We start from the raw sequence: 15,735 nt of genomic DNA on the forward strand, positions 1-15,735 counted from the left end.
ACCCATATGGGCGCCGGTTTTAATCCTGGGAGCCCCACTTCCCATCCAGCTCCCTGCTTGTGGCCCGGGAAAGCAGTCGAGGACGGCCCAAAGCCTTGGGACACTGCACCAGTGTGGAAGACCCAGAAGAGGCTCCTGGCTTCAGATTGGCACAGCACTGGCCATTGCGGTCACTTAGGCAGTGAATCATTGGACAGAAGATTTTCCTCTCTGTCTCTTTTCCTCTCTATATATCTGACTCTGTAATAAAAATAAATAAAGATTTATTTGCTTTTGTTTGAAAGGCAGATTTTGCAGAGAGGGGAAGAAAAACCGTGACACTGAGAAAGAGATCTTCCATCCACTGGTTCACTCCTTGAATAACTGCAATGGCCAGAGCTGTCAGCTGAAAACCAGGATCCAGGAGCTCCTTCTAGATCTCCCACGTGGGTACAGTCACGAAGGACTGTAGGCCACCGAAGGACCTGGCCCACCCTTCTCTACTGTCCCAGGCCATGTACAGGAAGCTGGATTGAAAGAGGAGCAGCTGGGACATGTACCAGCGCCCACATGGGATGGCAGCACTGCAGATAGAGGATTAGCGTGCTATGCCACTGTGCTTGGCCCTTCTTTGATAGTATTATACAGCAAAAACAGCTTTGACTTTACAGAGTGATTTCTCGAATTCTACATCACCAGAACTGACTGTTCCTGACCTTTATCATTGCATTCATCACCTAACACTTTTGAGTTACTTTTATAGTATATATTCCAGTTTCTGTGGGTCTTCAGTTCTGACCTTCCTGTGATCCCGCCAGAGCGCCTGCAATCTTTGTACTATAGTCTCTGTATGTTTTGGTGTACCACGAATAGCATCTCTAAACTTTGATCTTTGCCTTATATCAGTGTTCATCTGAGGCAGGTACTTAAATAATTGCATATCGGTCGTGAAAGCTGATGCCAACCGACAAAGTGGGCACTTTGGTATATGGGACTAGTAGGAAGGCCCTTAGGACATGATCTCAGAAGTGACTTGCTCTGAGAGGCTGGGTTATAGAACTGACCCGCACCCAGGTGCCATCATGTTCCGTACTTCATTCTGTAGTTCCTCCTGACCAGCCCCACCATTACCATCCTCATGGGGCTGCTCAATGCTAACTTGAACCTCCTAAACCATGAGCTAAATAAATCCATCATCCTTAAGAAGAAGCTTGTTTCAGATATTTCTTTTTAGGGGCGAAAAGCTGACTATGTGCTTACATATTTCTATAATCTGGCTGCTAGTCCACTTCCATTAACATACAAATATGATATTCATTCAATTTCTCAACAAAAAAGATTCTTCAATTTTTTTTCTTCTAGCTTCCAGCCTATTTCTCTTTTTAGGACTGCACTCAGACTTAAAGTTAGGTAATTGATCAGGACTCCCTTCATTTATCAAAATACTTTGAATGTTCTAACCACAACCTAAAGATTTTTTCACTTATCTTCATATTTCCATGCCCATCCATCAAATACATCAATTTGACTCATCTCTTTTACTTACCTAATGGGTACTGTCTGAACTTCAAAGAAAACAAACAAAAAATATATATATTATACATACACACACATATATTATTATTAATTGGAGATATATTAACACTGGGCCTCATGTGAAGGCAAATGAGAGTCATAAAAATACTTAATGCAAACCAAAGCTTGAAGAGGACAGAAAAGGGCCCGGTGGCGTGGCCTAGCAGCTTAAGTCCTCGCCTTGAATGCCCAGGATCCCATATGGGCACCAGTTCTAATCCCAGGGGCTCCACTTCCCATCCAGCTCCCTGCTTGTGGCCCGGGAAAGCAGTCGAGGACAGCCCAAAGCTTTCGGACCCTGCACCCGCGTGAGATACCCAGAAGAGGCTCCTGGATCCTGGCTTTGGACTGGCATAGCACCAGCCGTTGCACTCACTTGGGGAGTGAATCATCAGACAGCAGATCTTCCTCTCTGTCTCTCCTCCTCTCTGTATATCTGACTTCCCAATAAATAAATAAATCTTTAAAAAAAAAAAAAAGAAGAAGTAGTGATGTAAGAAGATGAGGAACTGAGTTTTTGAAGCACGGAATCCCGGGCACTGATGCTGAGATTTATGAGTGCTTACTTCCCTTAAAAACAAAACAAAACAAGTCAGAATTTCCTAACTTTGTAAATAGTCTCGGTACAAATTACTGAGCTAACCACTATTTGTAACTGTGAATGATCAACTTTTTCACTGAGATTAGGAAAACAAATGCACCTGCCCTCATCGCACTCATACACTATTTCACTAGGGTTCATTCCCAAGCCAAATGAGAAGAAAAAATACACAAAGGGCTTGCATATGGATGAGGAAAAGGTACTGCTGTTATTCACACAGGTCATGATGATTTAACATAAATAGTCACAAAATTAAAACCCTTACTGTTTTCTTTTTCCTCCTTCTCTTTGGGGAGATCTGGAAAAGCAATGCCCCCTTCCCATCACTCCTGTGGTACACCTGTTTACCTCTGTCACCACAGCCCACAGGATAAACGTATATAGCAGGGAGTCAAAGGCAACCAGATGTGCTGTGCCATTCCTGTCATGGTCTTGCACGTGACAAATTTTATCACCAAGAAGCCGAGCATTCCCTCCATCAAATAGGGCCTTAAGTAGAAACAAGGGCAGCCATTATAAACAGTTAGCAAGATGCCTTGTTTTTGTCCTCCCCCTCTCTCTTCCTGCTGTTTCTCAGACTTCTTTTTTTTCTGCACTTTGTGGATATTTCAATCAGAAAGCACCCCTACATGTTCAGGTAGTATGATAAGACGAGCAAAGGGAGTAGTTAAGGCCAGAGATCAGTTGTAAACTGTCAGATTACGTGAAAAGTAGAATGAAAAATTTCATCACAGAGAACAACAGTGTTCTCTCATTTAAAACAGAAAATGGGTGTCTGGTCAAGGGAACAAATCGTTGGATGGGCAGATGTGACCATTGCTAGTTAGGTAAAACATGGACAATAAAACATAACCTGGTGATGTGTGCCCGGAGGAGGAGTTGGAGGGCAGGTACAGGGCAGGGTTCAGAGGCAGAACGCTGTGCAAAGAGCAGGCAAGACTGCAGACAAGAGGAGGTCTTGGAATCTTGCCTAGCGTTTGGTTTGAGGTAGAGCTTTAAATACATCTCAGGCTGGGATGTGTGGAGGTCCACATGGTGGAATGGAAGCTGCAAATTATAAGCTGCAGGAGGGATGGTGAGGGAGCTGAGAAGGTAAACATGTGGGCTGCAGGAGGGATGGTCACTGTTTCTGGGGACCTCAGAATGATGTGGTCCCATTTCTGGATGTGCACAGCTGTGCAGCTCTTCTGCAAGACAGCATCTCTGTTCTTGAATTCTTGCTATATGGTTCCCAAACCAAACCTGCACATCAACCCTGGTGGCTGCTTGTAATCGTCCAGATGTGGACAGACCCCCAGTGTTCTTCCATGAGCCAACACACACACACACACACACACACACACACACACACACACACACACACACACACAATGACGCTTCATTCCACAACAGAGATGAAGTGCTACCAGGCAAAAACATGAAGGACCATTACCAGCAGGTTGCTGAATGAAGAAGCCAGTCTGATAGACCATCCACTGTGCCAATTCTGTGACATCTGGAGCAGGTGCAATCATGAAGACAGTGGAGGAGTCTGTGGGAGCCCTGTGTTTGTGTAAGGAGAGAAAGAAGAAGTGTAAAGATTCTCCCAGCAGGGAAAATGTCCTGTAGGACACTGGACCACAGGCAGTGTCACTTATGTATAGACAGAATTCATTTGTGCACTCCGACTGGCTGTGGACCAGGGCCTCTTAGGCATGTGGTTATCTTGAGGCTGTGCTCCTGCAGGCTTCCATTCATACCCACAGTGATGCCATTTCTGTCCTAACAACTTCGCTGGCAAATGTTCAGAGCAGATTGATTGAAAGGGCAATAATGTTGCAGATAGCTGTTACTCGCTTCAGAGCTTTCTCCTTTGGACCTCTCTAACAATGTCTGAATTGCTCAACAAAAGCAAACTGAACTTTGGAATTTGTCTTCAGGAAGTTATGCAGCGGTACATGAGGAAGCTTAAGACACAATGAAAATTCAACTTCTGAGTGATTTAAAAGTGAACTTGCCAATGTAGAAAGAGGAGAAGAGAACCACCATGGGAAAAAAGATCATCTTGCTTCTGACTGTGGGGGTCCTCGCAGCCTACTATGTTTACACTCCTCTCCCTGATAATATCGAGGAACCATGGAAACTGACATGGATGATCGCAGTCTCAAAAACAGTAGCGTATTTGGTAAGTTCAGATCTCTTACGTTCTGTCAATGATTAATAGTATCATGATAAGAAGAAAATATGACTTTAATTTCAACTCATTTGGAACATATGCTGTTAAAATTAGTTTAAGAATTTATTGTAAATATTTTATTTATTTATCTTGTTTGCTAAACAGAAATGCAGATAACTAGCCAGCCAGTCACGCACAAGCATGGAGCTGGGAACAACCTCGTTTCTCAAAGTGGGAGGTTGGACTCAGCTGTCTGAGCAAGCAGTTGTTGTCTCCCAAGATCTACTTTAAGAGGAAGCTGATGGGACCTGCAGTGTGGAGAGGCAAATAAAGCCTCTGTGTGTGGTGTTGACATCTCTGGGCACAGGTAGAAGCCCAGGCTGCCGCTCTTCTGATCCGGCTTCCTGCCAATGTGCCTAGGAAAGCAGGGGAGCATGCCCCAAGCACTGGGATTCCTGCACCCACATGGATAAAGCTTTTGCTTCCTGGCTTCATACCCATCTAGCTCTGGCCCTTGAAGTACTTAAACAGTGGGTTGAAAATCAGTCTCTTATCTTTCCCCCTCTCTTTCTGAAACTCTGCTCTTCAAACAAAAATACATAAATTGATCTTCAAAAGGCCTGGAAAAAAAATGGATGCTGCAACTGAAGAGTCCTGACTCAATCATTCTAATATTGGAGAAATACCTTTTCAACAGTGTTTTAACTCTTAACCCAAGAACACGACACGAGTTCATGTTGAATGTTTTGATTGCTTATAACTGTACTTTAATGCAGAAGTAAAACACAACGAACATACAGAACATGTTCTGGTAGTTTGGGTTGCAAGTATAAAAATACAATACACTCTGAAACAATCTCAAAAAATGTTTCACTGTGAGTTTCAGGGAATAAAAAAAGAAAACAAAAAGGCTTACTTTGTCTGATGGAGTAAGAAGCATGAACTTGCAAAGCAGGATGAATAGCACCATGATTAGTCACAGGAAGCTGGCAACAATTTTAGTGTCAGACACAAAAATGCTTTCTTATTAAAACATTTTATTAAAAGTCCAATTAGCAAATTCCAAAGAAGTGATTTTGCCAAACCAGGTTGAAATACAGAACTACGGCGTTTCTTTTCCTTTATATCTGTCAGCACAAAATCCAATGTAGTTTGCTGAATCTCAGATACAACATGTCAACCCCTTGTGTTTCTTGCCTCTCCATGTCGTGCCGAGCCAGACCGCTTTGCAGGCCTCTCTCTGGTCTCGCTAGAGTCTTCTCGGTGGCTTTGGCTTTTCCCTATAATGAAAAATTGTTCAGACACTTGTTATTCCACTTTCAGTACTGATATGAAATCCAACCCAAAAGCTGGTCATGCCCCAAAAGCTGTTGATCTCAACAGTGATATTGGCCAAAGTTGTGCATACTTAAAAACTGTGAAGTTATATTATTTTGTGACTGTTGCTGTATCCATTTCTTCTAACTCTGAGCTTCTTTTGCGTGCAGTGCTTTTATCTTCTTACTATGAACTCAAACTGTCTTAGCATTAAATTGTCAGTTTGAAACAACTTTTTTAAAAAAGATTTATTTATTTTATTGCAAAGTCAAAAATACAAAGAGGAGGAGAGGCAGAGAGGAAGATATTCCATCCAGAAAATTCATTCCCCAAGTGGCCACAATGGCCAGTGCTGTGCCGATCTGAAGCCAGGAGTCAGAAACTTCCTCCAGGTCTCCCACATGGGTGCAGGGTTCCAAGGTTTTGGGTTGTCCTTGACTACTTTCCCAGGACACAAACGGAGCTGGATGGGAAGTGGAGCTGCCAGGATTAGAACTGGTGCCCATATGGGATGCTGGTGTGTTCAAGGCGAGGACTTAAGCTGCTAGGCCACCTTGCCGGCCCAATCTGAGGCAACTATTAAAGTGAAGCAGCGGAACCTTCAGCATGTCTATTTCATCCATATTTGGCTATCAAAATATAAGAGGACCATGAGGATCACATATGTGCACTTGTGCGTTCATAAACGATGGTAACATTTGATATCTGTAACCTCAGCAGCTGTTTTCTATCTTCTTTCAGAATCTATTTTCTGAGTTCTTAGGAGCCAACCGTTTTGTGAACATTGCAGCACTGTCAAAACGTCAAGAAGTCCCACCCACATCTGATGAAAATGTCACCGTGACAGACACAACTTTCAACAACATTCCTGTCCGTGTGTATGTGCCCAAACGCAAGTCTGTGGCACTGAGGAGAGGCTTGTTTTTTATTCACGGTGGTGGTTGGTCTTCAGGTAGTTTTGGTAAGTGCCATTTGTTGAATGGTCACAAAATCTGTCAGCTTTCTAACAGTTTTTCCTTTGCAGCGATGCTGATTTAATTTAAAATAATTACATTATCACCTCTATTTCTTAACGAATGAATAATAAATGCCAAAAGTAAATAGGGAACTTGTTTCATGAGCTTAGAAACTTATTTTTAGTGTAGATTTGAGGCAATGTCACAGGGCAATAAAAATGAAGCAAGCGGAACAGAGGCAAAATAAATGGAAGTAGTGAAAGTAGTTCTTTACTGAGCTTATATATGCAGGAAATGAGAAATTGTTATATAGAGAAGCACAGGGTTTTGCAAAAGTATTTTTATACTAAAAATTATTTGTTGTATTTAATAAACATATATTCATATAAACATATCTACATGTGTGAATTTTACTTATATTTTAATTGCATTATCCTATTCATTTATAAATATGCCTATTGTATGTTTTGGTTTATATAAGTATTAATATGTGAGAGGTCTAAGAAAAAGTTTAATAACAGAAGTTATTATGTTGTTTAGGAAGAGGAATGTTGGAGCAACGTAAGGACTGAAGTCTGGAGAGGGGTCCAGCGTTTAGCTGAGCAGCGTGATAAGGAAGGGAGTTGGAGAACGGGCGCATCGGAGGGCGAGTGTGTCCTTGTCATAGGAGGGATAGAGGTACTAGGTCAGGAATGCAAATTGGAGCAATAAACGGAGTGATCCTGGCGGTAGAGCCTTCAGCTTACACAAAATTACACAAAATTGATGTTTGTGACACCGAACCCGGTCGTAACATCCCAACGCAGGTCATTTCCATGAGTCTCCACTGCAGAAGAACTTATAATTAAAGTGCTCCCGAAGAAGGGGCATATGCTTATTATGATGCAGAGTTGATTTGTCACAAGCCCTCGGACATAAGCAGATTGGCCCGATGCTCTTAAATAGCGGCAAACTTATAAATTTACACCCAAATGTAAGTAGTACGTTTATAATGAACATAAAAACCTGAAGACTAAGTGCGTATTTAAGATTAAGAATATCCGGCACTCAATTTTGGAAACATCATAAGAGAATTTGTACTGCTCATTGTATCTTTTTTGTTGACAGTAAGTTTTTGTAGAAATTACACTTTCTGAAGAAATAAAATATGTATCTTTACATTCTTTTATTATAATTAAATTTGTATTTAAACATGTGTTTATTACTAATTCATTCATTTATTTATTTTCCTCTGGCTCGCTGGCTATTCTAAGTATTCTGTTATCCCACGTTAGGACGGCCTCTACTACATCTGTAAAGAATATCATTGGGAGTTTATCCTGTTTAAAATGTAGACTGTTCGTATACAGTCATTTAGATGACATTAATTCTTCCAAATCCTGAGCAATGAATAATTTCCTACAATTTGTGTCTTTGAGGACAATTTTATGATTGTTTTACAAGTTTTGCAAATTTTTCACTCTTTTAGTTAAAGTTATTTCTGACTATTTTATCTTTTGTGGATACTGTAAGGGGTATTTATTTCTTGATTTATCTCTTAGCAACATCACTGCTTGTACATAAAAAAGCTAGCATTTGTGAAGGGTTGTTTCAGACCCTATATTTTTTCCAAATTTCTTTATCTGTTCTAACAGTTTTGGGGTACAACATTTACATTTTCCCATGTCAACATCATGACATGCACATATTATGCATTTCAAGCTTTTGTTTCCAATTTAGCGTTTTTCTTTCCTTCTGCTCCCCAGTTGCTTGTGCTCATATTTTACTATGTTGAATGATTGGTAAACATGGACATCTGTGTCTTCTTTGAAATCGGAAGGGAACCTCAAGGTGTAGGTAACTGCCTAGGTTGCCTTGTACCTAGGCCAGTGTTACACTGCTGGGAGAAAAACAGCCAGAAGCTGGCAGGCATTCTGGGCCTGGTCAATGTCAAATTTGTACAAACTATACCAGTATGCCAGTGCACTAGCAGAGTTTTGTTTTTGTTCTTAAATAAACAAACAAACAAAACGATATGTGGCACCCCGCACGCTAGCCTAGTACCTAAGTCCTCACCTTGCATGCGCAGGGATCCCATATGGACAACAGCTTGTGTCCTGGTGGTCCCGCTTAGCATCCAGCTCCCTGCTTGTGGCTTGGGAAAGCAGTCAAACACAGCCCCAAACCTTGGGACTCTGCACCCACGTGGGAGACCTGGAAGAGGCTCCAAGATCCTGGCTTCAGATCAGCTCAGCTTCGGCTGTTGTAGCCAGTTGGGGAATGAATCAATGAACAGAAGAGCACACGGGCCGTCTTCTGTAGCTTTTCCCAGCCACTAGCAGGAAACAGGATTAGTAAGAGGAGCAGCTGGGACTTGAACCAGTGCCCATGTGGGAACAGGTGTTGCAGGCTGTGGTTTTTGCCAACTTGGGGAGTGAGCCAATGGATAGATCTTTCTCTCTGTCACTCCTTCTCTCTGTAAATCTGTGTTTCTAAAATAAATCTTTTTTCTTTTTTTTTTTTTGGTGAAAAGATTCTTCTCTGATATTTTCTACACTTTACATAGCTCCTCAAAAATGGCCCTGTGATAACTTCCTATTCTGAAATTCCCATCTTATTCTTCCTCTTATTACTACTAAATATATTTTATCATTTTTTTTTTACTTTCTTATTTGAAAAAAGGAACACTTAACCACCTCAGGGACAAATAAGTATAGCCTAAAGGAAACCAACACACATTCCCCCCCCCCAAAAAAAAAAGAAAAAAGAAAAAAAAGAAACCAAACAAACACAAAAAAATCTATTCTTGAATACGTCAGTCGGTCGCAAAGGCTTCTGCATGCTTGCCTTTGTCTCTTTCTAGAGCTCTTTCAATGAAAAGTTACTGATATAAAAGTTACTGTTCCAAACTGCTCTTTACCTCCCCTTTCACTAAAGTGAGTATTTCACATTATTGCTGCTAGCTTGTGTACCTGTCACCTCCATCCTTACCTCCAGTCATCAGTGGCTTCCTGATATACACATGGTTCCTGTTCGTAATTTCAGCACCTAAGACCTGTTAAAGGAAGAGAATGGAGACTGAGCTTGGGGATTTGCAACTAGCAAGCATGAATGCAGGAAAATGACAAAACTGACAGAGAATCATTGAGAAGAATCATAGAGCGAGGAGAAAATGTTACAAATGTTAGAAGTATTTTTGCCAGAACCTAATCGATTAGCAGCTAGATATACAGATAGGATTTCTGTTCACAAAAAGCATATCTGCTCGTTTGGAAAAATGTCTGATTTTGCTTTCTTTCATTACAGCTTTGTATCCTCATGACTTCCTCTCAAGAAAGACAGCTGAGAGACTTGATGCTGTAGTCGTTTCAGCCAGGTAAAAGCCTTGTTGATCTCTGTGGCATTTGAGCGGATTTCTTATCTAGTAAGATGCTATCAGCTTTTCTGGTCATTTCTTGATTCTACCAGAAGTGCTTCCATAAAAACTGAGAGGTTGGCCATAGTGGACAGAATCATGCCTGGAACAAATGGAGAAAAACTAGCGGGCTTTATTAAATGGGAATAAAAATGGGAAGTTTAGAAATGGTTATGATCAAATGAAGCTATTATATCTCTGGGACAAATAACCTCTGCTGTTTTCTTTGGCTAGCTTCCCTAACAGAATAAGAATAGAGCCTTCTGGGTTTTACATTCAGGTTCAAATCCTAGGTCTGGAATTTATCCTCGGGCTTTGTGCAAATTCAGTACTATTTTTTTTAGTTTGGGTTTCTGCCCCTGTGACCTGGAAATTGTGTACTATTTCTCACATAATGTGCTTGTTTTGGAGATTAGAAGATAAACAACAATTTGAAACAGCTTGTCAGCCACAGTAGAGTACTTCATTAAAAATAGTTCTCCAACTTCACATTAAACATAGGCAAACTATCTCCGTGTAAAGCATTCTAGACTAATAAAAATATGCAACAAACATGTAAGAAGGAGTCAAAAATGAACAAGTTATGCCAAAACAATGTAGTATAACTACAGACAAACTTTATTATTAGATCAAGCAAGAGTATGATAATTTCTAAGGTCCTTTTTTTTGTCCCCATTGATGAGTTACCACTCACGTGGAACAATTACAGAAACAGTCTTGTAGGAAAAGGCTTGTGAAGGATCTATACGCCTATTTTTTCTTTTAGGTTCAAAATAAGCTTTCTTTTCATGTCTTTATTTCAGCAAAAATAGAATTTTGAAAGCTTTTTATTTTTTTAACAGGAACACGGTTGTATGATATAATGCGGAGTCTTTTCATATAACATTTCCCCAAGTATCTCTAAGATGATGAGATTAAAAAGGAGGCATTGCTTTCTGAAAAGCAGCTCCCCGTCCCGTGCCCCGTCCCTGGGCCAGCGCACTGGCACACTGTCCCTGCCTACCTGAGCCGGTGGCTGTGTACTTGCACATTATGCCTTCTTTCTCTTTCCAACTATCCAAGCAGCGCCTGCTGACTTTTACTGTAAAATTTCCCCGATCTTTCAATGATTTTTGTAGTGTTCTATATTGATTTTTATTAATAATTTTTATTTGTATAAATGGAATGAATGTCATATATTGCACATATTAGTGTTAAGAGCATTACGATGCTTTGTACCATATCGTTGTTACCTCTGTCAACCCTCTCTGTGTCTTATTTTTCTTTTAAATTGTACAAGGACATATTATAATCTCAAACCTTATCAAGCATCATCATGAACATGAGGGCTGTCTGTGGATTTATGGCTATCTAAAATCTCAGGTTTAGTCCAGGAAAAACTTCTCTGTTTTTTTTTAATGTTTAGAATAAATGCACACCCTGTTTTTTTTAAATGTTTAGAATAAATGCACACCTACATATTTTTAAATTAAGAATAACTGATTTAAAATTGTTATTTTTCACACAGCTACAGAAAAGCACCTAAGCATCTTTTTCCCACTCAGTTTGAGGATGTCTATAACTCATTGAAGTGGTTCTTACGCCAAGACATTCTGGAAAACTACGGAGTAGATCCTAAGAGAGTCGGTGTGTCTGGAAGCAGTTCTGGTGGAAATCTAGCTGCAGCAGTGACTCAGCAGGTGAAATATTCAATCTGTTTTATTTTAACAAGTGTGTTCAGTGTGAAGGTCATGGCACAGTAGGCTAAGCTGCTGCCTGGTGCCAGCATCCCACATAGCTACTGGTTCCAGCCTGGCTGATCCTCTTCAGGTCTAGATACTTGTGGCCTGGAAAAGCAGTGAAAGATGGTGCAAGTCCTTGGGCCCCTGCATCCATGGGAGAGACCCAGAAGAAGTTCCTGAATCCGGATTGGTTGAGCTGTGATTATCGTGGCCAGTTACAGAGGGAAGCAGCAGAGAGAAGAGCCTTCTCTATGATTTTTAGTTTCACAATAATCAAATCATGCATTAAAAAAATATTAAAAATCTATACCAAGTCTTTTATTGCAGAAGAAATGATTTAGAATTATGAATTGCTTTCAAATATCTTCATTGTTATTTACCTAAAACTGTGTATGTTTTAATTATCACTTGAAATTATTTCTTAATAATTAATAATCTTATATAGTTGTGAATAATTTGCTCATTATTCAAAATATTACTTCTGATGCTGATTATTTGACCTGAAAAATAAATTTTTCACTCATGTTTAGAAGTAATGTCCCTTTAAGAAATCTATTTAGGGGCCCAGCACGGTGGCCTAGTGGCTAAAGTCTTCTCCTTAAAAATGCAGGGATCCCATATGGGCTCCAGTTCTAATCCCGGCAGCCACGCTTCCCATCCAGCTCCCTGCTTGTGGCCTGGGAAAGCAGTCAAGGACGGCTTTGAGACCCTGCACCCACTTGGGAGACCTGGAGGAAGCTCCTGGCTCCCAGATTTGGATTGGCACAGCACCAGCCGTTGTGGTCACTTGGGGAGTGAATCATTGGACGGAAGATCTTCCTCTCTGTCTTTCCTCCTCTCTGTATATCTGACTTTGCAATAAAAATAAAATAAATATTTTTTAAAAGAAATCTATTTAGACAATGTAATTTCTATAATTTAATAACGTCCTCTAATTATAAATGATTCAGTTCCTTGTTAAGTAAAGAAACATACACTTGATAAGTGTATAAATTCAGATGATCATATGTTTAGAGGAAATTTTTCCCGATTTAAGCAACATAATAAGACAAATGTACACTTTTCCACAAGTTTGATATTCATCTTTTAGTCCTGAATCTGTTGTCTGGGTATTGCTCTGAGCTGTATCTTGATGTCGCCATAGAAAGGATATGTCAGGAAATACTGCTCAGGCTTGTTGATAGGTAGAGTAGATAAAGTGTTGATAATGATGAACCTAGATAAAAAGTTAATAATTTTCATGGTGTCAAGTGAATAATTTAGAGGAAATTTCTGTATCAAAACTTTTTAAAGTAAAAAAAAAAGCAATAAACCCCACAAAAATAAGACCAGGAGCATATGTATTGTGCACCTCAAAGGCATTCGGTAATCCAAAGAAGACTTTCCTGCCAGAGTAAATTTTGAAATTCTCAGGGTTGTAGATGCATTCAAGGGCCTTCGGAAGAGGGGAGAACTCATAAACGACCTGTTTCATTCAGTGAGGTCCTGGAGAGAGATGCTGTCATCGTGACTGAAAAGAGTTTGTAAAACAAACTTCATGTGCATTTAAAGATTTGCTTTATACCAGCTCGGTAATGAAAACTGTAGCCTTGAATTTAAGTTAACATAGAGTGCGTGTTTAATATCCCTGTTTATTTGACCAAAAAGGGTACTGATTCTGCCTAAAGAAATGAAGTTTCATACATAAAATGGTTATAGGGTTAACCCTTTTCCCCGTGACTTCCTGAAGTTAGACTGGCTATGTTGTTCATGAACGGTCTGCACCTCTAAAGGCAAAACAGTATTTATTCTTTTCTAGTCTTTCAGCATACTTCATGCTTATTTGACATTATTCCGTCTTCAAATGTGCAGACGAAATGATACAGTGAGAGCATGGTGACTCCTGGCACTTCTCCATCTTTTATCAGAGTACTGTGTTCAGGACTCCACTTTCAATGCCAGGTGCACCCTTGGAGGCCCATGGTAATAACCAGAGTCCCCAGGCTCATAACACCCATTTGGAATTGGGTTCCAGGCTCATGGTGTCAGCTTTGCCCATCCCTAGCTGATATCGATATTAAGATAGAGATCACTAGCTTTGTTTACCTTTACCTCTTTGATTGTCAAGTAAAATAGACTTTTTAGAGATTTATTAATTTCTTTTTATTTTGAAAGGCAAAGTTACAAAGAAAAGAGGATGAAGAGAGAGAGAGGGAGAGAAAGAGAGAGGGGGAGGGAGAGAGAGAGAGAGAGATTAATTGATTAATTTCTATCTGCTGGCTCAATCTCCAAATGGCCAGAACAGTTAGTACTGCACCAGACCAAAGCCAGGAGCCAGGAGCTGCTTCAGGGTCTTCCACACAGATGCAGACACCCAAGCACTTGGACCATCTTTTGATGCTTTTCCAGGCACATTAGCAGGGATCTGAATCAAAAGTTGAGCAGCCAGGTCTCAAACCCATACCCTCATATAATGCATCAACAGTGGACAGTTAAACTGTTACACTGCAACCCCAACCCCATAAATAACAAAATAATCTTATCTTTATGTTTCACAGACACAAAAGTTTGCTCAAGATCTAATTGTTCAATTGCAAATCCAAATTAAAATTCTTAGTTACACGGACTTTCTCCAAATTCGCTGTTGACATTAATATGACCACACACATCTTTTACTTATAGACAAAGAGACAAAATTTCTTTAGTGGCTAGTTCTAGTTTTCAACAGTAGGATTTCCTTTTTAAGTGGATTGCACAACTTCTTTCCCCACCCATGAATTAAGTAGTACAATTCAAATCACTCATATTGACAACATTAATTATAAACACTATAGTATTCAAAATCAGAAGTTCACCAATATATTTTTCTTGTTTCTGATCAGTATGAGATTTTTATTCACTTCATATGGATATATTGTATTTTAATGAATACGTTTTTAATTGAAAATTCTTTCCTAAAACAACTTATTTTAAATTGTTTTCCAGCTCACTGAAGATCCAAGCGTCAAGATCAAACTCAAGACCCAGGCTCTAATATATCCTATCCTCCAGATTCTTGATATGAACACACCATCATACCGAGAAAACTCGCATTTTCCAACCCTGCGCAAATCAGAAGTAGCCAAGGGCTGGTATGACTATTTCACCACAGACAGATCACTTGAAAATGCCATCTTACTCGGTCAGCTTGTCCCAGCTGAATCAAGCCACCTGTTCAAATTTGTTAATTGGAGCTCCTTGCTCCCTGAGAAGTTCAAGAAAGGACACATTTACAAGAAACCAATCCATGGTAGTTCTGATGTGGCAAAAAGATTCCCAGGGATCCTAGATGTGAGAGCAGCGCCTCTGCTGGCTGATGACGCTCGGTTGCGTGGCTTGCCCAGGACCTATGTCGTGACCTGTCAGTATGATGTCCTGAGAGATGATGGAATCATGTATGTGACCCGACTCCAGGACGCTGGCGTTGAGGTCACTCATAACCATGTAGATGATGGATACCATGGCGCATTCTTTCTTCTGGATTTGAAAATTAGTCATAGAATAATAAATCATTATATTGATTGGTTAAAAGAAAATCTATAGCAACAATCTGAGGAATTGCTTATTAAAATATTTAAATCATGGAGTGGAAACTCATTTGTGAAAATTTTTGATTTGATGTTTATTATTTGTGACCCTAAGGTTCTGATACTCACAGTAGGGTGCGTGTATGTGTGTTTGTGTCTCTTAATGGTAGCATGTTTTCTATTTTAATCCTTAAGCATTATTAATTCACTTCTATGAAAATATATACTTTAATATGTGAGCTCTTATTATTTCATCTCTAACTTACAATTGCAGCAGCCTGCTGAAAATTATTGAAGATGACTGAGTGGTTAAAAATAAACCCATTGTTGCTAAAATACCAAAGTTTTAGTTCACATGGGTTTACTAACATTTTTTAAAGATTTATTTATTTTTATTGCAAATTCAGATATACAGAGAGGAGGAGAGAAGACAGGAAGATATTCTGTCCACTGATTCACTCCCCAAGTGATTGTAATGGCCAGAGCTAAGCC

The 15,735-nt window shown here is 39.9% G+C and overlaps 1 protein-coding gene across 1 annotated transcript; it reads left to right on the plus strand.

Annotated features, from left to right (window-relative positions):
- The first annotated feature begins 4,052 nt into the window (after positions 1 to 4,052).
- Positions 4,053 to 15,317, plus strand: LOC121152741 (arylacetamide deacetylase-like). The gene is made up of 5 exons (XM_040974925.1): positions 4,053 to 4,319; positions 6,369 to 6,588; positions 9,869 to 9,938; positions 11,485 to 11,656; positions 14,663 to 15,317. Exons 1-5 carry the CDS (start codon positions 4,182 to 4,184, stop codon positions 15,257 to 15,259), a joined length of 1,197 nt encoding a protein of 398 aa, XP_040830859.1. The 5' UTR covers positions 4,053 to 4,181; the 3' UTR covers positions 15,260 to 15,317.
- Positions 15,318 to 15,735: the final 418 nt, after the last annotated feature.

The sequence above is a fragment of the Ochotona curzoniae genome, unplaced genomic scaffold, assembly GCF_017591425.1.
Source record: "Ochotona curzoniae isolate NIBS_2020 unplaced genomic scaffold, NIBS_Ocur_1.0 contig_2599, whole genome shotgun sequence".
Taxonomy (NCBI): Eukaryota; Metazoa; Chordata; class Mammalia; order Lagomorpha; family Ochotonidae; genus Ochotona; species Ochotona curzoniae.